The sequence below is a fragment of the Myxine glutinosa genome, chromosome 12, assembly GCF_964187855.1.
Source record: "Myxine glutinosa chromosome 12, kmMyxGlut1.1, whole genome shotgun sequence".
Lineage (NCBI taxonomy): Eukaryota > Metazoa > Chordata > Myxini > Myxiniformes > Myxinidae > Myxine > Myxine glutinosa.
This window is the reverse complement of record NC_136272.1, coordinates 18,184,223-18,208,969: the sequence shown is the minus strand read 5'-3', so window position 1 is coordinate 18,208,969 and position 24,747 is coordinate 18,184,223. Positions and strand designations below refer to the sequence as shown.

At 43.9% G+C, this 24,747-nt stretch overlaps 1 protein-coding gene across 8 annotated transcripts in view; it reads right to left on the bottom strand.

The window, feature by feature from the left end:
- Window positions 1-24,747, bottom strand: part of SFMBT1 (Scm like with four mbt domains 1) — a 90,683-nt gene that overhangs the window by 12,047 nt on the left and 53,889 nt on the right. For 7 of the 8 annotated variants that reach the window (XM_068133150.2, XM_068133154.2, XM_068133149.2 and 4 more), the window contains exons 4-20: window positions 21,420-21,660; window positions 16,343-16,431; window positions 13,846-14,095; window positions 13,564-13,658; window positions 13,362-13,463; window positions 9,106-9,253; window positions 8,818-8,900; window positions 8,572-8,698; window positions 8,066-8,179; window positions 7,249-7,291; window positions 6,257-6,327; window positions 5,898-6,037; window positions 5,599-5,708; window positions 5,240-5,415; window positions 4,821-4,987; window positions 1,748-2,080; window positions 1,445-1,567 (exon numbers count right to left, since the gene is read on the bottom strand). In XM_068133150.2, coding sequence (XP_067989251.2) covers window positions 1,445-1,567; window positions 1,748-2,080; window positions 4,821-4,987; window positions 5,240-5,415; window positions 5,599-5,708; window positions 5,898-6,037; window positions 6,257-6,327; window positions 7,249-7,291; window positions 8,066-8,179; window positions 8,572-8,698; window positions 8,818-8,900; window positions 9,106-9,253; window positions 13,362-13,463; window positions 13,564-13,658; window positions 13,846-14,095; window positions 16,343-16,431; window positions 21,420-21,660 — 2,412 coding nt within the window. The remainder of the gene's footprint in view (window positions 1-1,444; window positions 1,568-1,747; window positions 2,081-4,820; window positions 4,988-5,239; window positions 5,416-5,598; window positions 5,709-5,897; window positions 6,038-6,256; window positions 6,328-7,248; window positions 7,292-8,065; window positions 8,180-8,571; window positions 8,699-8,817; window positions 8,901-9,105; window positions 9,254-13,361; window positions 13,464-13,563; window positions 13,659-13,845; window positions 14,096-16,342; window positions 16,432-21,419; window positions 21,661-24,747) is intronic. The other variant, XM_068133155.2, reaches the window with a different exon arrangement.

Genomic DNA, 24,747 nt, shown 5'->3' with positions numbered 1-24,747 from the left:
CCATCGTGCGACGTCCTTCCTTGGCACACCTGAGCTCCTCACCACATACAAAGCTTTCATCCGCAGCTTGATGGAATACTGCTCTCCCCTCTGGGCTGGTGCTCCTACCTCACACCTAGCTCGGCTTCACGCTGTTGAAACCAAAGCTTTTAGAATCATTGGAATATCCCGCGATGAAGCTAACTCCAAGGGCCTTTCACTCACTCACCGCAGGCAGGTTGGTGGTCTTTCTGTTTTCTACCGACTCCTCTCCGGCTCTCTCTGGGCTCTGTCCCCCAAATATTCCTACAGGTCGCACAAGATTTGCCTGCAACCCTCTTATGGTTAAACTGCCAAAATCAAGACTCTCTGCTCACCTTCACTCTTTCATTCCTCTTTTCTCCCACTTCTGGAACAAACTCCCTCATTCTGTTCAATCCCACTCCTCCCTCCAGGTCTTTAAAACAGCTGTTCACCACCATCTCTTATCTTCCCCCATCCAAAACCTTGATCTTTTCTAACCCTGCTAATTTCACCCCAAATTCACTTTTTTGAAATACCAACTTCCTTCCTGGAAGTCCTTGCAGTGTCCTTGTGTTTTATACTTCACCCACCCTGGCGTTGGCTTAGCGGTTAGGGTGCCGGCTTGGGATCCTAGGATCCTGGGTTCGAATCCCGGTCGATCACTGAATTAACGCCAGGGGGGTTGACTCAGCCTGTCATCCTTCCGAGGTCGGCAAATTGAGTACCAGCTTGCTGGGATGAATGATCACGGTGTGTACCCCGATTCAGAATCGGCACACCATATCGCTGCGTAAGAGCGTGACCAAGGGTTGGCGTCAGGAAGGGCATCCGGCCATAAAAACATTGCCTCAAACAGGGAACCATGATTGTCATGGGGCCCGCAAGGCTAACCCCCGCTCTAGCGGGGAAAAATGGCCTTAAAACGATCATTCATTCCACCCCCCCCCCCCCCCTTCCCACACCTCCTCCCCCCAAGCCCTCTCCCTCCCACAGATCTCCCGATGTCCCTGCTCTCAAATGTTGTGTTTGTGTGCTTCCCCTTCTCTCCCCATCTTGTCTACCGCTCCCCTTATTATATACTTTGTGTGTCTGTTTGTTTTTTGTGTGATAAATGTTAGCTCTTTCACGAGCCTCGATTCTGTATACCAAAAAGAAAAAAAAACTTTAGGGACACCCTTTATGCGGCTCACACAGAGAGACAAACAGACAGACAGTGTCATTGCAATTATCTCGCATCCTCTTCAGGGCAATATTTATTCATTGGAGTTGAACTTTCTATACCCACCCTATGGGTGGTTAAGCAGCTAGTTTTTGATAAGTTTTAAAAACTTCTGATAAAAATAAGTAAATCAACCTTCTTAGTTTCCCCTTCAAAACAGGAAACATAAAATTGGTTGAAATATGAAATAAGGGAATTAAAGCAGAAGCTAGAGCACACTACCTGCTCATGGAAGATGTTTGAGAGTGGCGCACAGTCCGTCGAGCGGATAAACCGCACAACATCGGCCACACTCCACTGAAGGGGGTCACTATCCAGCTTCAGAGCATCGGACTTCTCCGCTTTCTGTAAACAAAACAAAAGATTAAACATTTAAAAAGGTGGTTATGCAAACTTTCCTTACAAACAACTAGCATCACCTCGATTAATAAAATGACCAGCTAACAAGCTCCGAGTAAAGGTGGTAAGAGTGCAAGGTCATCGTGAGGATGACCGAGGATGGTGGAGCAGCTACGACAATGGCACCTTGGTCTGTGCTTCCTTCGGTGCCAGTTCCTTCTCCTCTTCTTTATGCTCTATCTGCTTCTGAACCTCCTGCTCTTCCTCATCGGATGAGAATGCGCGCACCTTGCGCTTGCGTTTGGCCCTGTTGAGAGCGAGCGGACGAGGCAGCGCAGGCGGGCTGGCACGCAGACGAAGCGGTGGCACACGCAGGCGCTTTTTATCGGGCATTGGAGGAGTGGGCACCTCTGGGGTGCTGGGGCAGCCATCAGCGCTACTCGGGCTGTAACCATCACTGATGCTTTCTTCTTCGTCGTCGTCATAGTCTTCGTCCTCATCATCACCAGCCACACTGTTCTGTGTGAGACAATGCAACACATGTGCTTTAAAAGGTGCAGGGGTGTTGTTTAATAGCAAGCTCCTATTGTGTCATTTGTCCAAGGTTCATTCAGATAAACAGGTCGGCAGGCAATGCCAATGTGCCAAACAGCGATTACACACTTACCTTTGAACTGTCAAGTCTGGGTTTGATTATCGGACTGAATACAAACGATCAGAGTGTTGCTTCACAGACAGGGCATGTATCACAGAGTGCCGTCCCTCCGATGGAGGTTAATCTGGGAAGCCCTCTGCCAGCATTTATTGTTGGTGAACACTAAAGATCCCACGGTATTTTCCACAAAGAGTCGGCGAGTTATGCAAAATGATATCTGTGATTAATTCAGAAGAGATTGATTGTAATTTGGGAATCCCATCTGCTAGCATTAGTGGGTGAACGTTAAACATCTCACGGTGTTTTTCGTGTGAAGATAAGGTGAGTTATCGCCGGCACTCTGAATAAATTCCAAATTCCTGCCCTAACCTACAGGGGACACTGCATCAGTGGCACAGCCACACTCGCAGCATAATGTGAACCCGTTGCCACGTGCTGCACACTAAATTATGATGTCCATACACTGGTGTGAACCCCCGTCATGTTTCATTAAATCTAAAATTGCTTACCATTGGTAAAAACAAAAACCCCGATGGTTAAAATCATATTTAAAAGAAATAACCCAAATTACTTTTTGATTGTTGAGAAACGGACAAATTTTTTCAATCGTCAGACTTACCTTGCTTGACAAGGCGTTTATCATGCTGGAATCCCTTTGGGGCTACCATGCAAAACACCAGTACGACATAAACAGGTTTTTTCCCCAAATCGTCGGCGATGTACAAGGTTATGAGAACAGAGTATGTCCGACTCGGCAGAAATTAGGAGCGATATTGAGATATGCCTGGTGTTGGCTTATTGGTTAGGGTGCCGGCTTGGGATCCTAGGATCCTGGGTTTGAATCCCGGTCGATCGCTGAATTAACACCAGGGGGGTTGACTCAGCCTGTCATCCTTCCGAGGTCGGCAAATTGAGTACCAGCTTGCTGGGATGAATGATCCCGGTGTGTACCCCGGTTTAGAATAGGTACACCGTATCCCTGCGCATCGTAAGAGGCGATTAAGGGTTGGCGCCAGGAAGGGCATCCGGCCATAAAAACATTGCCTCAAACAGGGAACCATGATTGTCATGGGGCCGCAAGCTCTAGCGGGGAAAATGGCCTTAAAACGATCATTCATTCATTCATTCATTGAGATACAATAAGTTATTCATGGGCAAGTCCGAATCGATAGGTGAGCCGACTCTTGGGGCAAAGTCCCAGTGATATTGATGTGAAATCTCATGGGATTCACATAGGCAAACCATTCCAGTGTGTGACTGGCTTAGTACTAAAACAAATAAATGTTAGAGTGAGCATCAAATTCAATTCAACGATATTCCCAATTTCTGTGAAGGAAGCCGCATCTTGTTCATGGGGGATCAGTTATTGGCTGTGAAAAGCATGTTTACATCACGTGCAATTTGCAGCCAATCAAGGACCTCAAATAACAAGACACAGCTGCTTCTACAGAAATACGGCACTTTCATCAAAATGACGTATGAATACTAATAAGGCCTTTAGCGCATGCGCTGTGTGCGTTTTCAGCACTTGTACAGCTCGCCAGACCATTTTAACCTGCCGTTGCTAGCGCAAAATCTGTGATTCAAATAGACTTTTAAACACAATGTTCACATTTAGATGAAAGAGTGGAAATTTCAGGATGGTTAACCATAATCATTTTGTTCCTGAATGCAAATCAGATTCACGAAAATTTAGGAATACGAGAAATATCTGTGGATGGAAGGAGTCAAGTTCATACAATTTCCTGTTAAACAATAATTAGCAAGCGTTGGCTGTCGATTCAAGATGCATGCACACACATGAATGGATGCTCATCCTTTCACCAATAGATGCAAAATCTAGTATAATTTATCTTGTGGACTTCGGAATCAAACAAAAATATATATTTATAATAACCCTCTCCGCTGCCACTAACACCACCCCCTCTTCCCAAACATGATTAATAGTAAGTATCATCATTTTAAACTTCCCCTGTGTATCGACAAGCCCCAGATATGACCCTCCCATTGGTGTTAAGAAGCACGAAGGTTTGGTTAGAACACTCGTCTACGAACCATCGGGCATTGCACGGACCCATATAGTCGGGAGTCTTTGCGGTACGGTCTGCAAGATATCAGCTTTTTGGGGGGAGTTCATAAAGTTCTCCAAAACGTATTTGTGCAGAGGCACCGCCCTTTCTTGTTGGTACGTTCCCAAGTAATTTTGACTTCTTGTTTTCAGTGTGTTTTCAGTCATTCCGTGCTACAATCCTTATCTGGCAGGCATGAAATATGTCCAGGGCCTTATTATTAGGGGCCTCCTTATTAGGGGTTTCTGCACATGTGCGCCGAGCAATCTGGGGTGGATGACGTCATTTCATAAGTGCCATATTATTATAAAATTAATTAAAGATGCATTTACTGTTTAGCTTTGCCTTTCTTTTAAAATAACAAGAAAGGAAGCGAAAAGTGATAACTAACAGATTTAACAATTGTTTTGATATTTGATTTTAGTTTTGTCTTTACATGATAATGCTGATATCGAGCAAATTCAATCAACGGTTTTATTGGATGGTTCTCACATATCACAAGACAACAAAAACCGGAGGAAATTGGATTATTCACCTGAGGAGATTCAGAAGGTGTGTCTGCCGTAGTACCACCAACACGCTTCTTCTTCTGCACAAAGCAAGAGCGGCGCTTTTTGCGTTTCCTGGCGGCATCCCGGGAGCTCGAACTGCTGCCTGGAGGTCGGCCCACACGTCGGTTACGCTTCTTTCCATAATAATGTGCTATCGAGCAGGAAAAGGTGAAATATTTAGAACAACGTGCAATAAACGTTTGGGAAGTTTTGACTGTGTTTACGCTCTTCGGATAAACAAGGTCCTATTAACGCGGGAGGCGACTCTGCATCATCAGAATGGCGAGAGGTTGTGTGGCACGGTGGTTCAACCCAGGGGCATGAAAGCAAATATCCAAACCACAAAACAATTTCTTCCAAATGTACATTTCATTTTACGATTGGCAAGGTGAGAAATACATACTGTATTTTGTCTTGGTGAGGATGGAGCAGTTTTCAGGACACTCAGTGGTAACCATTGCAGGTCCAAACAGGTTGGGGCAGCACTCGAGACGCTCGCAGGTACGGCGGCAGAACTCTGTGACTTGCTCGGCATTGCGCACCAGCTCCACGGTGGCACGGTAGCTTTTTCCTTGGTACCTGCATGCACCAAGAACACACACCGTACATAATATATGTGTTACGACTGAGAAAATGTTTTATTCCATCAAATACTTCATAAGACAATGACAAAATGGAAGTCACCTGCTTCCAAGTATCAGCACAACTTTTTTGGTACATTCACAAACCCAGCAGAGTTAAGATAGAGGCCTAGACACTCACTTGGCCTTAATAGTTTCCTCTCGTCCACCCCACTGAGGCTGTCCTTTGAGCTGTAGCTCTCTTAGCACTCGACTTGGCTTGTAGGCCGCGTTGATCAGCAGTGACAAGACCTACGTGAGATTGAGAGTTTTCCGCCGATTAATGAAGTCATGGATGAAAATAAATAAGTAAAACTACTCAATGGCGACCATGGAAACAATCCTTTGCTGCTCTCAAGAACCTTGTGCATTGTTATAATTAATGACAGCCAACAACATAGCTGAAATGAAGGAAACAACGTATAAGGATGTGAAAAGGACCTCATGAAGAACAAGCAGGCAGTTCCCAGGCCCCACAGACTGGGGTAGCTCAGCAATTCGTCCCTTATTGAGGTAAGGTCCAGAGAAACACCGGTGGTTGAAGTATATTGTTGGGCAGGTGTAGCGAGCAGCACCAAGTCCTATGAGTCAAGAAAAGCGTGCATTTTACTCAACAAAGCAATATTTTTGTACAACGTCTTTGGCTTACTCCTCACATGGAGGCAATATCTGCACACAGTTGTGCCATTCACGTCTTTAGAAATCTGCAGAAGCTTCACCAACTTGCTCGCACAATATTGCACCTCGATTCCTTCAGCACAACTCCCATAGTTAAATGTTCCACACCATGCAAGACTCACCTGTCTCACTGGAAAGGAGGGTAAGGTCCATGGACTTGGAACCATCATGAGCAGAAAGAGGAACTGACATCCTGAGTTAAAAAAACAACGAAATAAAATCAGGTAAGCACTACTCTACAAGATCTTCCAGGGTCCCGGGATACCACTAGAACAATCATTAGCTTTTTTTGTCCAAGTATATCATTTCATAAGCATGGTGACCAACATTCCATGTGATCCATTGAACAGCAGACATTCCGCATGCCGGGTAACAAACTTAACAAGATGATGCTGTGACGTAACTGTGATGATGTTCAAAAAACAACGTTCAAGAGAAGGTCATGTGCACAACCAGAAATGGCTTCAAAGACCGCGTTTGCTGCTCAAGCCAAATTCCTTTAGTACGCACCGTCAACCAACATATGAGCGGCAAGTATTCCTTGCACATGGAGATGTAACATCATTGTGCTCCAGTAGAAAATGGCAGGACGTGGCAGACGACCACAGAATCAGTCAGACAAACGGTTGGCAGGATGATCTATCTGGAGGTACGCACATTCACCTCTGATATGTCAAGCTTGGGTTTGAATTCCGACCCAGTTATAAAGTTGTCATCCCAGTTTTTTGCAGGTAGGGTCATTCATCATATGTGTGGGCCGTCCTTTGGATGGACGTTAACCTGGCTGTCCCATCTTCCAATATTAGTTTGAAGAAGTTTGGGTTAGGGTTTCGTGTGTCCCACGGTGTCCTTAATGAACAGTAGGCGAGCATTCACCGGCACCATGAACAAATTCCTGCTCTAACCTACAGGTAGCATTACATCAGCGGCACAGCTGCACCCCCAGCAAATGATGCTACCTGCAGCCATATGCTGCATATGAAATATCAACACCCACACGATGGATTTTGTCTCGAAGAAACACTGTACATTGTTGTGCATAAAGAAATAACATGTGCGGTAGGCAATGGGAATGCAAAACGCAGATGGCAGTACATTACAAAGTTTAACTCACTGTTTTTCAGGCTGTACCACAGCTATCTTCTTCTGTGATGTCACTGCAATATTAAAAGTTAAAATGTGTCAATAATAAAACAATTAAAAGACATAAAAAGAGCATTCATCTAACTAAGACGTACTTGAATGAAATCATCTGCAACTAGAACGGCACTCGGTAGAGCGCATACCTCCGCCAGGCTGAACGGTTTGTTTTGTATCCCGATGATAGGCCAGATCTGGATTCGGACCTGAACCAAAATCTAATCGGCTTGTTCTTGTCACCTAACCAACTGGTCCACCCAGTTTAGTCATAACTCGTCCATAACCTTTTTTTAAATATCATGTTATTTATCGCTTTTTGCCCGATCTCTCAATGGTGAAGAATCACTTAAAAATTAAATAATTCTCGTATCCGAATCCATATTCAGATCTTCACCAACATCGAATCGATTCAGCCTTGACTTGTCACACACTCAACCGGTCCACCAAGTTTCATCCAAATCCGTCCATAACCTTTTGAGACATCCTGCTATGTATAGTTTTTGGCCCCATCTCCCAATGGTGAAGAATCACTTTAAAAAATTCTAGTAGCCGGATCCGAATCCGGATTTTCACCAAAATCTATTCATTTCGTCCTTGTAACATACACTACCCTTTGCCAAATTTAGTCCAAATCCGTCCACAACTTTTTGAGATATCTTGTTCACAAACAGACAAACAGACAGGAGTGAAAACATAACCTCCATCCACCTTCGGTGGCGTGGGTAACGAAGTGACTGCCGAAATAAGTATGTGATCAACACAAGGTATAGATAGATAGCTAACAGACTCACAGATAGATTTCTGGGGTTTTTTCAGAGGAAAACCATTGGTGTCGCACCAGCCGACTGGGAAAATATCCATGGAGTCGACGGGGACAATGCAATCCGGGCCAGGGCTCTTTGCTCCTTAACAAATGACAAAAAGGGACCAGAATATGACGGTGCACGTTTATCAAAACAAACCTCAATTAAACAAATCCATACATGTATGCAAATATGGCAAAATTTCAATACGCCCTCCTATGTTACCCCTCATACCGAAAAAAACATTTCCAGAACATTTTCAACTCTTTGTAAAATAAATAAATACGAGAGGGCAACCACATCCCAACCTATAAAACAAACTACAGCAATATTAGGAATAATCATGCATTTCAAAGTGCCAAAGAGAAATAAATAAATAAATATTTTGGGAAACGCATGCTTTGGAATTAAGAAATAAACACATTAAAACTGGGGGAACATGAACAAGCCCTTATACATGAGGTGGTAGAAATGCAGCATTGAGGGGCACGTACCCTCCAAGTGCAGCCACAAAAGGTGTTTGCGTATATGCGTGATGGTGGCAACACATATGTCGCTGGGGCTCAGAGGATTCACAGCTTCCAACTTCATGCCCTCCAGGAAGTAATGCTTTATTGGGGTCTATGGAATGACAAGGGGGTACGGAAGAGCAGGGGTTACATTGCAGCAAAATGACAATGGCATTGGGATGGCACGGCCGAAGCAACCTCAACGTCTCCCTTCAAACCGAGAGTGCCCACCTGTCTGAAGCAGTAGTCCGCGGCAGCCTCCGCACCACAGTTTTTCAAATACTCGGCCCAATCAAAATCATGGCTGCTGTACCCTGGCAGAAGGGGTGCAGGAATGCGGGTGTGAACGAATAGCTCAAAGGCACATGGTCCAATTAACTAATAGGATTCTTCTTTTTATTCCCGGCAACTACGTCAACCTCCAAAAGTGTTCTAGTAATGCAAAGTGTTACCTCTTTTGTCCCCTCTTTCGCATCTCCCCAAATCTACTACAACTCGGCTGCCAGAGTGCATTCTCACCCTGCGGCGGAGAAACGTGCACGCCATTACGAAGGCACCAGTGTACAGGCAAGATTCCAGGGCTGTCGACATGACACACAAAATTCCACGAAGTCTTTTCCTGTCGCAGATCATCCATTTCTACAAGGAAGAACTTGTCATTGAAGACCTAAAGTGCAGCACGAAAAGAAGAAAACCTCAACTGAAAAAAAAAGAGATCATTCTCAGCGAAATTTATAAAGAGAATGAATGAATGAATGATCGTTTTAAGGCCATTTTCCCCGCTACAGCGGGGGTTAGCCTTGCGGGCCCCATGACAATCATGGTTCCCTGTTTGAGGCAATGTTTTTATGGCCGGATGCCCTTCCTGACGCCAACCCTTAGTCGCCTCTTACGATGCGCAGGAATACGGTGTACCTATTCTAAACCGGGGTACACACCGGGATCATTCATCCCAGCAAGCTGGTACTCAATTTGCCGACCTCGGAAGGATGACAGGCTGAGTCAACCCCCCTGGCGTTAATTCAGCGATCGACTGGGATTCGAACCCAGGATCCCAAGCCGGCACCCTAACCGCTAAGCCAACACCAGGCTATAAAGAGAAAAGCAAGTAAATTTACTTTTCCCTTCTAATTAACAAAACTTTGCTGTAATTGATTAAGAGAATAATAATGATCAAAAAAGTATTTCTCCCAGATAGATATGTTATAATATAGATTGTCAAACTGACCCAAGAGGGTCATCATCTATCTATAATTCCAGTAATCTCTGTTTGTACGTTTGTCTGTGACCGCTGTTTCTCGACAACCACGGGTCCGATATACTTTTAACTTGCCAGGTATATTGCTGGGGACCCGAGGATGTGCCTTTTCAAGGTTTCATATTAATCGGACAATTACTTACCGAGCTATGTCCAAAAAACGATTCAACCAATCAGAGAGCAGCGAACTATCGCGTGTGCCGAACGTGGCGGACACACTCTGCCTCGGATGGCACATTTGAGAGCGTATTCATTTATTTCACGTTTGCAAACTATGTTGGTGTTAAACTATGTTTTAAAACTAATAAAAACGAATTTGCGATTCATTCGCTTTCCTGCGCGTTTGTGCACGCGATGGCGATTTCTTTACCAAACTCCGGAAGCCGTTCGCTTTGGACCAAACCATTTCATGTAAATAGAGGGGGGGGGGGATATAATTTTAGATATAGATATAGTACGGGCAATGCCCTAGTTATTATAATTTCAAAGGCGGTATGTTCCAGCTGTGCCGCTGATGCAGTACCCCCTGTAGGTAAGAGTACAAATTTGGCATTTTTTTCAGGGTGCCGGCGATAGCTCGCCTACTCTTCAAAAACGACACTGTGGGATCTTCAATGTCCACCAACTAATGCCGGCAGACAGGACGCCCAGTTTAATGGCCCTCTGAGGGACGGCACACACATTGATGAACCGTCCTACCTGTGAAACGCCGGGATAGCAGTTTATACCTGGGGTAGGATTCGAACCGGCGAGTGTGCGTACCTACAGGAATCTGGGCTATGATGCCAGCCCACATAGGAGCATGATCCGCCATGAATCACATGACATAACTATGCATTTTAGAGACGAACAAGAACCAAAGGCACGACATGGCTGCCACCACAGAAATCATTGGGAAATTTGCTGAACTTGCATTTTCTTTTCACAAGGATACAAAATAAAAAGTTGGATAATTAGATTTGTCATCCTCAGTTTTTCCACTGTACTGTTTGTAGCCCCTCAGGGTGCAACTAAAAACTTGAAAATCACCTTCACAACAGAACTTTGACTCAGGTTAAAACAAATAAAGTAATTGTAGTGTAAGAGGGAGGGGGAGAAGGGAGATTCCCACAGAGGCAGAAATTTATCAAGGCCTCAAAATGCTGAGCTACTTTAAGCATTATCTTGTAATATAAAAAAAAGACAAAAAAGAGTAAGCGATGGCCTTTTTGTATGGAACATTCTGATTTGGAATGACCTTGCAACAACTACGCAAATAAAACATCCCTTGGGATCTTATACTTTTATACATACTAGAAGCACCCATTCCCTACGGGATGGTCAGGAGGATTATGTTATTATCCTTATCCAAACATGCAATTCAAAACATTTCTTCAAAATACCTCTCGCTGCATAATTCAAAACACTTCCCTGCATTAGAAAACGTGGGGACAGAAGTGCTGTGCTGTAAGGGATCGTGACATGCCATATCCTTTCCCATCTGGAGCAGCGCTACACGATACACATTTACCAAGATCATTTGCGCACCCCTCTTCCTCCCACTAAGACCACCGACAAAGATATAAACATGCCTATACACTAAATAGGGTCATGCTGATCCTATGTAGCAAGTCTGGATGTAATTTACCCAGAACTGTAGGATGAGTAGTGTGACAAACACACAAACACGCACACGTACGCACGGACGGACGCATGCATGCACACACAAACGTCCGTGAATTATAGTAAGGATGCAGAAGGACCAGGGAGACTGAATTGAACAAATTAATTTGATAAAAGAAAGATGTTTGTTCAGTCCACCTGTTGTACCACTGCCCCACTGTAAGATTGCATTTCCGTAAGTGCAGGTTTTGTTTACAAATGGATGGAAAAATGATATGAAAGAACATTCAGGTTCACCACACACAACCCTTTTGTTGGTTCCATCTCTCGTTTGTCGAACCGCCATCCTGAGTCTTTTCAAGCCCAATCTTCCCTCCAGGGATTTAAAAGCAAGAGGTGCACTGCCATCTGTCACCACCCCCATCCCGACCTGAAATGTGTTAATACAGCCATTGACCCCACCTAACCTAAACCTCTAACTTGTATGTGACTGTGTTTTCTTTTTCTCTGTCGCGCTCTATCTTGTCCGTTAGATGTTAAAGAAAAGATGGTGGAGAGTGTAGGACATATTGGCAGAGAAGGGAAGTATGGGCGATCAAGGCAAAGGGCAGGAAGAGAAGAATAATGTATGTAGGTAGCATACCAAGATGGATGATTAGGGAAGAGGGGGAGATAGGGTGGGGAGGGGAAGGAGTGGGGGTGAAGTTTTAAAAAATGCCACCATGTATTTGTACATAAACAAACAACCTTTATGTAGGTCCATTTGTGTGAAATTGCTGAAAAAAAAAAAAAAAAAAAACCCTCTCCAACAATCCACAGCCACAAATTAGGAAAAATGCCAAAACAAGGATAACCTGAGCAAGTGTATAAAGTTGACGCTGTTCAACAAAAAACACCTCAAAAACTGAAATATCACACATAATTAAATTGAATAATAAAGTGCTTTTGGAGAACTTTGTTGTGAATACATTAGATAATTGACATATTTTAGATAATCTAAACACGGTTCACAAATCCTTCAGCACCAGTCCAGAAACAGCGCAGCTTCCGATTCCGTCTCAATGTTTCATCAGCAGACAAAAAATGGTCAATATGAAAATGATCGTGAGGAAATGTACATTTTAAAAGAATTAAGCAAGGGGACCACAACTTGATCCTCAATATACAACGTGATGAATGCAAGGGTCACCTTTCAAGTAGTGTCCTCTGCGAGTCTAGGAAGTCGTAGGTTTGAATCCAACCCTGGCCGAGTCTCATGAAAGACTTTTAAAATGGTACACGCTTCTTCCTTGCTTGGCATTTAAAAAGGATAAAGCATGGACAAACAACCATAGGTTGATAACCATTGCACAGGGTTTATGGGCTTAATAGCCTCCTCCTGCGTTTAGGGAACTCATATTTATTTAATTTTCTGGCAAAGGCAGAAAGAAACAAAGGCCGACTTAAAGCATAAATAACTAGAACGGCACTCTTCAACATCACGCCGTTGACCGATATGCCTCCGTCCACATTATTACACCATTATACATACCTGTACCAAGTTAAATTTAAATCCCTTTAACTGTTCACAGGTATCACATGTTTACCTGATATTACCTCTGACCTTTGACCTCTAGACTCCACAATCTAATCACTTTACCTTTACATCATTAAACATACTTATACCAAGTTTGACTTGGATCCCTTCATCAGCCGTTCTTAAGTTATAGCGGTAACAAAAAACTATCACGGACGAGTGGAAGGACAGCCGGACAGACAACCCAAAAACATAATTCCTTCAGCAATTTCGTCAGTGGAGGGAAACAATGACAAAATGAAGACAAGCAAAGATAAAAAGATGAAAATGCAGTTTGGATAATGAGCAAATTAATTGCTCACACCATGTGTAACTGTACTTGGACTCTCGATTCCATACCTTGGTGACTGTGGCAGGAGATATACCAAATGGAAAAGCCGGATGAACTGCTTCTAGCTTCATTCCAACACCGAAGGTGTTGCTTCGAATCTCAGGTTGATCCTGCAAACAGCAGCCAACCGACAGACGTGGAACAACACTCAAAAAAGACCCGTTCCAGAAGCCAGTGTGATTTGCTGCGAACACTCCAAATTGCACAAACCTTGAAGACCTCGGAGGGGAGCAAAGAGGGCTGATCTTCGTAAACTTGACTCAGTGCTTGGCGCCAGTGCTGCTCGGGTTTTAGCGAACGTACAGCTGAGATGCACACATGTCCCATCTAGTTTAATGGCACGCCTACAACGTACATAGTTCCAAACAAAATGCACGCTGTTCCCACCCGATGAACACCTCAAAAAGATAAATGACTCAACAAGTCTGAGTGCACACAACTGTCTTCAAACACACCAACAGCAACAACATTACGAGCAAGGGGCAAACCTACCAGCAGGAGGCTCAAGTGGGCATCTTGCAACACAACCCCAGCCAAGCGGTCGAATCCGGGGCATCAAAAAGAAAAGCCACTGGTCATGGCGGGCTTCCGCAGAGCCGAGGCCACAGTAACGAAGGCGCAAACGTCCGCCGATGTTCTCCTCGACCCGAACTGGCCACGCATGCAACCCAACATGAGCATCCTGCAGCTCCAGCCAGCACCCTGGCACAACCCAATGCATGAGCTCTTTCCCACGCTGTGGCTGGAAATACAGGATGCAAAGGGATGGTGGAATCAGAGAGAATTCCTGGTGGTGCAACCATCTGATTTAGGGCTTAGATGAAGCAACAGGTGTCTGTTTTTTATGATCTGGGTATTTAGGCTTATAGAAAGGCAGAGCAATAGGTGGTAATGGAAAAACAAACACAATTGAGCAAAAAGAACACAGCCAGACAACAGCAAACAGATGCACCACAGCAGAAAGAGAGGATTTCCAGAAAGGGTGGGAACAGGGTCTCACAGCAGGTGTAGTAATGCTCAGTAGTGGAAGTGGAAGAGAGCATGAGTTGACGATGGTAACTAGATTTAAAATGCTATAGGGAAGGGCTCTAAACGGTGGTCTCAAAAAACAGTTCCGGGGCAAGAAAAAGAGGTATATGAAAGAATGGAGGTGAGCATTAACGTTAGACTTGCGAGGGTAACGGGGAAAGGGTTTCTAGCAGAAATTGGAGGGGCAGGGCCTGTGCAGAAAGGTGAGAGAGAGCATGAGGAGTAAGACTACAATAGAGCTAGTAATAAACTGCAAGGGCACCAATGTTCCTCCAGTGAGCAGAAGCAGCAGACCGTGAGATGCAGCTTTGTGATGCAAGATGACAATGACACCAAGCGCCTTAGATTCCATGGCCTCACGGACACAAGATGGGAAGCAGCATCACCAGTCCACAGTGGGGAACCAATTTCAATGACATTCTGGATGAAGGCTTTGTACACCATTTTCAGTTAACAGCAAAGGAGGGGCTGGCTCTACGGAAAACTTGAGGTGGTCCCTGGCTTAGGATTCCAGCTCAGAGATAGGATCTTGCCAAAGAGAGGCGATAACTGGTACTGAGGCCCAGTACCTGCAAAGACTGTACTTTTCCAAATGCTGACCACAGAAAGTTTTTTGCCAGATTATGGAGGAACAAAGTCAGAATGACGGTCATTCTTGTGCAAAAGGGCATAAACAGCCAGTTGCCTTTTTGTCCAGAGCAGCCGAGAGGGATGCTACCAAAACCTGCCTGGTAGAGGGGTACAGAGCTATCGTGCAGAAAGTGTTGCAGACTGTAAAATGACACAATGGATTTTTTTAGTGACAAAGATGGTATTGTTATAAATCAGGAATGGGATTAGTCAGAGCATACTATATTGTGGTATAGAGGCCTCTAGAAATATGCCATGTGATATAATTCCATCCAAAGCTCTGTCTTGGCCATCGGCCTCACTGTTTTGTTATGCTTTGCTTCGGCTCTGCCCTGCTGTTGGTGCTTCCCCCTCTCTCTCTCTGCTGTTCCTTTTGTCCTGTTACTTCCTGATCCATTCAGTGTACTATTACTAGCTCTTCCTTGAGCCTCGACCATGTATACAAAAAAGCAAAATGGTGCTTGCGAGCACAAAAGACATCGAATCGCCAATCAAGGAGGGAACCCCAGACGACAATAGCAGACCGTCAATCAGGGAGAGGTGCCAGATAGAGTCAAATGCACAGAAGTCCAGTGAGATAATCCTGAACCCTTGATCCGAATATAGTCCAAGGTGGGATGACCAAGGCAGAAGCCAAACTGGTGTTTGGAGACCATTGGTGAGATAAACTGTCATTATAGATTCCATTACTTTGCTCATGGCACAAAATAATGTGCATGTTATGTAGTTTGTATATAATCGATTTAAAAAGAAAAGTAATCAAAACAAGAGGAGAATTGGTTAGCAATACATGTCCCCTACCGTGTGCTATTTTCTAAGTCCAAAAAGGGCATAATTCTGAAAAATTGATGAAAGGCCCTGGAACTCAAATTTGTTCTGTAACTTATCATAATAAAGCCATGTACCAAGTTTCAGTTGAATATGTTAAGGGATATGGGAAAAGACGGACAGACTGGCAGACAGACGGAGATCAAACCAATAGTGCCCTCCGGTGAAACTGGAAGGGGAATAATAACAACGAAAGGGAAGAGTAGAGAATATGTATCGAAGGAACAGAAAACCAAGATGTCACACAAAATAATGGGTCACTAATGAAGGAGAGCCTTTCATCAAAACTTAAATGTGAGACTTTGACAAGATTCGTCTTTGGAGCCTTTTTGCATTTGTAGTTTTGCTAATAAATATAGTCCTTTAAAACTTTAAGCAGCAAAATAAATGCATGAAGTGTCGCTATCACTCATGTAAAATACAAATTCCAATGGCAGTTTGGTTTGAAGGGGCAAATATGAATGAGGAGAAAGTGCAAACGATGGGTTCAAACCATCCTCACCCCTTCAAGCAGTCGTGCTGGTGCTGCTCGGGCTCCAGTCAGAGTTTGCACCAAAAAGTTGCCCCAGTCACCATGGCGCTCCTGCAGAGCTGTCAAAGGGCACAAAGATCACACATTTATGTTTTTTTGAGGTATACAGCATAGTAAATCTGCAGGATTCCCTTGTCATCCCAGAAAAATAAAGCTGTAATCCCACTAGCTGAGGGTGGGTGCAATTTTTTATCGGGTCGTGGTGATCCCTGGTGCTACCTACACCTGAAATCCATCACCAGAATCGGTGGTGGAATGGTAAGAGCATCCGCTCCGAGTTTGGGAGGTGGGTGGTTCAAACCCCGGCCAAGTCATTCCAAAGACATTAAAAAATGGTACGTGCTGTTTCCTCGCTTTATGTTCAGCAATTAAAGGGTTAAGAGCATGGGCCATCCCCATAGGTCAATGGGGAGGAGGAATTTCCTCCTTAGGAAATGCCCCGCTAAGTGTGGTGAGAAAGACGGCGCCATTGGTGTGGACCCCACAAAGTGATTGCACTTCCCCCAATCTCACTTGCTGTTTGTCTCGTCTAACAGTCCGATGTTTACCTCCGCCATCAAAGGTGGATGGAGGTTATGTTTTCACCGTCTGTCCGTTTGGCTGTCCGTTTGGCTGTCCGTTTGTTTGTCTGTTTGTCTGTCTGTCTGTCCGTTTGTAAACAAAATATCTCAAAAAGTTGTGGACGGATTCGGATAAAATTTGGCAGAGATGTAGCGTATGTGAAATGGACGAAATGATTAGATTTTGGTGAAGATTCGGATTCGGATCCGGCTACTAGAATTTTAAAAGTGATTCTTCACCATTGGGAGATAGGGCCACAAACGATACATAGCAGGATATCATAAAAAGTTGTGGACGGATTTGGAAGAACTTGGTGGGTGTCTGACAAGGACAAATATATTCGATATTGGTGAAGATCTGAATAGGGATTCGGATATGAGAATTATTTAATTTTATAGGTGATTCTTCACCATTGGGAGATGGGGCCAAAAACGATACATAACAGGATATCTCAAAAAGTTATGGATGGATTTGGACGAAACTTGTTGGACAGGCTGTGTGTGTGAGAAGGAAGAATCGATTCTATTTTGGTGAAGATCTGGATCTGGATCCAGCTCGTATAATTTTTTAAGTGATTCTTCACCATTGAGTGATATGGCCAACCAGGGGCAGAGGTATGCTCTCTACTGAGTGCCGTTATAGTTTGTTGCATATGTTTGTCTGTATATCCATCTATCTATAATTCCAGTAATCTCTGTGTGTGTGTCTGTGTGTTTGTCTGTGACCGCTGTTTCTCGACAACCACGGGTCCGATATACTTGAAACTTGCCAGGTATATTGCTGGGGACCCGAGGATGTGCCTTTTCAAGGTTTGAAATTAATCGGACAAGTGGTTCCCAAGGTATGGTCACCGTACTCGCAAGCCGTTCGCTTTGGCTTTGCGAATGGACCAAACCATTTCATGTAAATAGAGGGGGGGGGGGGGGTTCTACCGTACTCGCAAGCCGTTCGCTTTGGCTTTGCGAATGGACCAAACCATTTCATGTAAATAGAGGGGGGGGGGGGTTCTGTGGTCGTTACTGCCACGTGGTTTCAAAGTTTTTTTTTGTTGTTGTTGTTTGCACGCATGTTTTTTTGCACCCACGTACGGGCACGCCCTGGTGTGTATAATTGTGGCAGCTCCAGTATGAGCCTTTGATCATGTATTATAAAACTCGTACACCCATTCCCTACAGGAGCGGCAGGAATGGTCATGTTGTTATTCTCTCTGGGGTATATAGATTACAGTACCAAAAAAATGGAAACATTGCCTCAAACAGGGAACCATGATTGTCATTGGGGCCCAGCCCGCAAGGCTAACCCCCGCTCTAGCGGGGAAAATGGCCTTAAAACGATCATTCATTCATTCATTCATATATAGATTACAGTACATCTAAGTTCTGGCCTCAAGGACATTGGGGGTGAGTTTATTTAACAAGTTTCTTGTAGAGCGCTCGCCAAGTGGCTTAAACATTCAACCAAGCACTCCATTCCAAACTGTTGATAAGGAGCGGCAGGTTTGGCAAGCGCAAGATAGCTGATTGGTAACTGAACACACCCTGGGTTTCCTCCCTTTCAGTTTAGTGTTAAATAGCTGTAGTGACTGTTAAAAAGGTAATTATACGTGTTTGCAGTTTATAATATTTTTACTTCTTGTAGAGGCCGTTGCTCCCACAAAATGGCATGCTAAGCTATTTACACACGTTAACACGCCGTTTGTTCAAGAAGGAAAAACCCCATGGGGAGAGGTGATATTAGTTTTAATATTGTTTTGTAATAACATTAATATTATGCTATTGCCATAATTGGTATTAGAACCTTTGCAATGAGAAGCGACTCTGGAAAAATATCTTGGAAAAACTCCATGGAGGCAGCAGGAAGGGTCATGTTACTAACCCTTGTGGGGTACATAGACTACAGTAAATCTTCACTCAGGTGCGTTTGTCGATGCGATAAGCATAGATTGCTTCACGGATGACCATGACATTTAAACAGCATTAGCAACTGTTTAAAAAGGTAATCATATGTATTTGTGGCTTATATTTTTACTTCTGGTAGGGGCCGTTGCTCCTGTTGCTTCTGGTAACCTTTGTTATGAGAAGTGATCTTGGAAAAATGCCACAATAAAGTTATCTTAACATGGACATACACCTCAACACGCAACCCCCCATGGCAGGGAAAACCCCCATGGGATATGTGGGGGAAGGAAGTGTGAGGGGGTCAAAACGCAACAACCTTCATCATGTGAACCTTTGTCTCCCCGTCAAGTTTGCTTGAGATTGGATAAGTAATGACTGAATGTATCGAGGTCAAAAATCGTCCAACAGACAGACACCACATTGTGTATTTTAGTATGATTGATTGATCAATTAATTGATTAATTTTTTTTGGATTGCTTCATTAATTAATTTTTTTAAAGTCACAGTTTGGGATGAAACAGTGGTGGTTTAGGTATGCTATTAGCCAATTGATAAAGAAATAAATTAGTTTATGATTATTATTGATTTATATAAATTATGCAATTAATCAATCAATTATTATACACAGCTCCCTCCCAATTCCGTGGCTCCATGCGCTGTGCGGCGGCATCACCGAGCGACTTAGGCACCCCGGCAATGTCACACACTGGAAGATATACGTATCATTTATTTATTTGGCATGGGGGCGGTGCACTTTGAATGTAGCTCTTCTTGTTATCTTTCTTATCGATATTTTTCTTTAAAAAATTTCTTTGAATTGTTTTTTTAAATCTTCTATTCGATTTATTATAATAATAAAAATAATAATCTTACTATAATTCACCAAATGTCCGTCTGTTCCCAGGTACTGCAAAAACGGCTGAACCAATCGCAACGAAATTTTGGGTTATTATAATCTCGAAAATTAAAAATGGCAAAGATTTTTTCTACTTGCAAGTATATGACGTGGCAGCTCAGTTTCATTCATCAAGTTTTGCAACAACAACAAAGAAAAGAAACGACCAAAAAAAGAAAAAATGGCTCGACAAACCTGATGCACAGGTACGCGAAGGATCTTGCCTATTTAGGTCCAATTGGTGCCAGAAGGTTGACAAAAGCCTAAAAGGGAGTTATATGATTCAACAAAATGAATGGATGGAAATCAATTGGTTCTTGAAATGACTACGCAGGTATCAGACAGGTAATTTTGGCACCTATCTAATTCATCCACCAGATTTTGTCATAATCCGTCCATAACTTTGTGGAGACATTTGTTTTTATATATCGTTTTTAGCCTGACCTCTTAATGGCAAAGAATCACTTAAATAATTTTCGTATCCGGATCCGTATATTCACCAAAACCTAATCAATTCGTCCTTGTCACACGCCCAACCTGTCCACCAATGGTCGTTCAAATCCATCCACAACTTTTTAAGATATCCTGCTCAGTGCCCACAGACAAACACACAGAGGTGAAAACATAACCTCTGACCACCTCCGCTGGCGGAGGTACTAAAGAAATACGGCATTCATTCAAACTCAATGTAGGTAGACTTGGTGGGATTGTGCAAAGGTAGTACACTTGTCATCGAGCTGTTTTGTATGCGTTCAATTAATTATAAGCACCTTAGAATTCAGTGCTGTATCAGGCATCACATTCAGAAGGGAATTGGATGGTATTTCGGACAAGGAGATAACAAATTAGACAGACATCTATCTATAATTCCAGTAATCTCTGTCTGTCTGTACGTTTGTCTGTGACCGCTGTTTCTCGACAACCACGGGTCCGATATACTTTTAACTTGCCAGGTATATTGCTGGGGACCCGAGGATGTGCCTTTTCAAGGTTTCATATTAATCGGACAATTACTTACCGAGCTATGTCCAAAAAACGATTCAACCAATCAGAGAGCAGCGAACGATCGCGTGTGCCGAACGTGGCGGGCACACTCTGCCTCGGATGGCACATTTGAGAGCGTATTCATTTATTTCACGTTTGCAAACTATGTTGGCGTTAAACTATGTTTTACAACTAATAAAAACGAATTTGCGATTCATTCGCTTTCCTGCGCGTTTGTGCACGCGATGGCGATTTCTTTACCAAACTCCGGAAGCCGTTCGCTTTGGACCAAACCATTGCATGTAAATAGAGGGGGGGGTTCTGTGGTCGTTGCGAATGGACCAAACCATTCATGTAAATAGAGGGGGGGGGGTTGTCACTGTACTCGCAAGCCGTTCGCCGTTCGCTTTGGCGTTGCGAATGGACCAAACCATTTCATGTAAATAGAGGGGGGGGATATAATTTTAGATAGATATATAGTACGGGCATATATATAGTACGGGCATGCCCTAGTATCTTATAAAGGGTGTAACAATGAGATTTTCCTTTATTAGTGGATATTAATAAACATGGTTTCATTTCACTCTGGTTCTGGCTTTGAGAAGTTCTGGCCAAGATATATTGAGGAGACAGGGCATAATAGCCAAATAAAGCCTCAATAACCTAAAACAGGATAGGGCCGCGATTACACTGCAGGAAGGCCACTCACCACGAGGAGGCCTCAGAGGCAGTCCGTGCTGGGCACTCCACCCGACTGGGTGCAGTTCAGACGTAAGCACGTGACACCAGAAGTCAGCATGGCGGTCTTGCCCATATCCAGCAAAGCGCAACAGCAGCAGTTCGCCACATGTAGTTACCACGGTGGCCACCCAGTACACGCCAGGCTCGTGCCCACTGAGGACCTCCAGTGCCATGCCTGGGGTAAAGCCACTCTGAAGACCGTTTTCCACCTAAGTATAGAAAAGTGAAATGCTTAATGCTCCTTTAGGTGGTTATTGGTATAATAGTCAGCTATATGTTGCGTTTTACGTCCAATCAGTTACGGCAAAGCTCAATATCCTATGTAATCGATAATCATCACGATACAAAAGGCAGCTCCAAGTTAGCCAATTTTGCCCTTGTGGAGGTTGTCATGGTTTACAATGAACTGACAGACCTAGCTACTTTGCACAAGTCTAATCAGTAAAAGCAAAATTTATTTATACAATTCCAGTGCCCTTTTCAATAATTTTCTAATATCATCATCATGCAATGAAGTTAGTCATGTAGTTTTTGTGCCATGGCTTCCCTTCGGCAACTTCCTCTTCTTCACAGACACAGGAAACGACTTCTTCACAGACACAGTTTTGCTAATCACAGCACAAGTAGGAAGGAGGCTTTTTTAACCACTTAATTCAGGAATATGTACAAGTATAGATTTTTACCAAAAAAAATACTGGAACCTCAGTATTTTTCTTACTGAAATGGTTTATTGTTTTGGCGTTGCCGGGCGGTGGAGGGGAGGGGAACGGGGGGGGAGGGGAGGGGAAGGGGGGAAGAGGAGCAGTCAGAAGTGGAAGCTCTTTTACGGAGAATTCATATCTTAAAGGGGAGGGGAGGGGGGAAAGGGGAGGGGAGGGGAGGGGGGAGGCATAGGGGGAGGGTAGGAGGGGAAGGGGAGGGGGAAGGAGGGGGAAGGGTGGGGAGAGGGGGAAGGGGAGCAGTCAGAAGTGGAAGCTCTTTTACAGATAATTTATATCTTAAAGGGGAGGGAAAGGGGGGGAAGGGGAGGGGAGGGGGGTAGGGCATGGGGAGGGGAGAGGGGAGAAGGGGGAGGGGAAGGGGGGAAGGGAAGGGGGGAAGGAGGGGGGAAGGGTGGGCAGAGCGGGGGAGGGGGGGAGGGGAAGGTGAGGCAGGAGGGGAAGGGGAGTGGCCCACGTTTGAGTGAATGTGGCTCACGTTTCTGAGTGAATGTGGCTCACGTTTCTGAGTGAATGTGGCTCACGTTTCTGAGTTAAGTGTGATGCCGATCAGGATGAAGAAGAAGCCATACTACCAAATTCGTACACTTCCGGAATTGTTTGATTTATCTGTATTCAAATGTCTGGTAATTGTTTTGTACTTATGTATGCGAATGTGTACTTGTATATAACTGTCATTCATTTAAAAAGGCTTCGGCACTATCGAGCGATTTTTATTTTATTTTATTTTAACTCCAAAAAACGAACTTGATTGTTTGGTTTTTTAATTTTTTTATTTTTATTTGGCCTAAAACACTCCCAGGCACTCACTGATGAACCTCTGAAAGTTTGATGAAGATCCGTTCAGCTATCTCTGAATAAAACGCGACACACACAGACAACTCACGTATATATATATATATATATATATATATCTATAATTCCAGTAATCTCTGTCTGTCTGTCTGTACGTCTGTACGTTTGTTTGTTTGTCTGTGACCGCTGTTTCTCGACAACCACGGGTCCGATATACTTTTAACTTGCCAGGTATATTGCTGGGGACCCGAGGATGTGCCTTTTCAAGGTTTCATATTAATCGGACAATTACTTACCGAGCTATGTCCAAAAAACGATTCAACCAATCAGAGAGCAGCGAACGATCGCGTGTGCCGAACGTGGCGGGCACACTCTGCCTCGGATGGCACATTTGAGAGCGTATTCATTTATTTCACGTTTGCAAACTATGTTGGCGTTAAACTATGTTTTACAACTAATAAAAACGAATTTGCGATTCATTCGCTTTCCTGCGCGTTTGTGCACACGATGGCGATTTCTTTACCAAACTCCGGAAGCCGTTCGCTTTGGACCAAACCATTGCATGTAAATAGAGGGGGGGGATTGTCACCACTCGCAAGCCGTTCGCTTTGGACCAAACCATTTCATGTAAATAGAGGGGGGGGATATAATTTTAGATATAGATATAGTACGGGCATGCCCTAGTCTATCTATAATTCCAGTAATCTCTGTCTGTACGTTTGTACGTCTGTTTGTCTGTGACCGCTGTTTCTCGACAACCACGGGTCCGATATACTTTTAACTTGCCAGGTATATTGCTGGGGACCCGAGGATGTGCCTTTTCAAGGTTTCATATTAATCGGACAATTACTTACCGAGCTATGTCCAAAAAACGATTCAACCAATCAGAGAGCAGCGAACGATCGCGTGTGCCGAACGTGGAGGACACACTCTGCCTCGGATGGCACATTTGAGAGCGTATTCATTTATTTCACGTTTGCAAACTATGTTGGCGTTAAACTATGTTTTAAAACGAATAAAACCGAATTTGCGATTCATTCGCTTTCCTGCGCGTTTGTGCACGCGATGGCGATTTCTTTACCAAACTCCGGAAGCCGTTCGCTTTGGACCAAACCATTGCATGTAAATAGAGGGGGGGGATTGTCACCGTACTCGCAAGCCGTTCGCTTTGGACCAAACCATTTCATGTAAATAGAGGGGGGGGGATATAATTTTAGATATAGATATAGTACGGGCAATGCCCTAGTATATATAAATCGGGGTTTAAATTTCATTCAAAAATTGATCCAGACGTCTATTCTCTTTCAAACATTCAAACCGACAGAGGTAGTTATGTGTCACAGCATCTGTAGAATTTTCACCCTTTTACTCAACTCCGTTTCGCTGTTATTTGGTGGAGCAAAAAGTCAACTGAGCTTTATAGATACTTAGATTAGATTAGATTAGCAGTGTTAAAATTCCAATTATTTGAAGTCCAGCTAGAACACCCAATTGCGTTAATTTTGGAGGGGCGGCATAGGCAGAGTTTGACGTCTCTATTTGGGGGGGAAAGGGCTTAATATTAATAATGGGTAGCTAGGTCTGACGTCAAAAATTACGGTTTGTTAGCGAAGATGCAGTGTACGTGAAATAACAAATACAGCTTACATTCATTATTGTTACTCACGTTTAAATACGGGATGTTTGTATCTCAATTGTAAACTCCTGAAAAAATTACGGTGGGGGCATTTCCCCCCCCCAAACCCCCCAAACTCTGCCGGTGAGGGGGCCCTGGGAGGACGT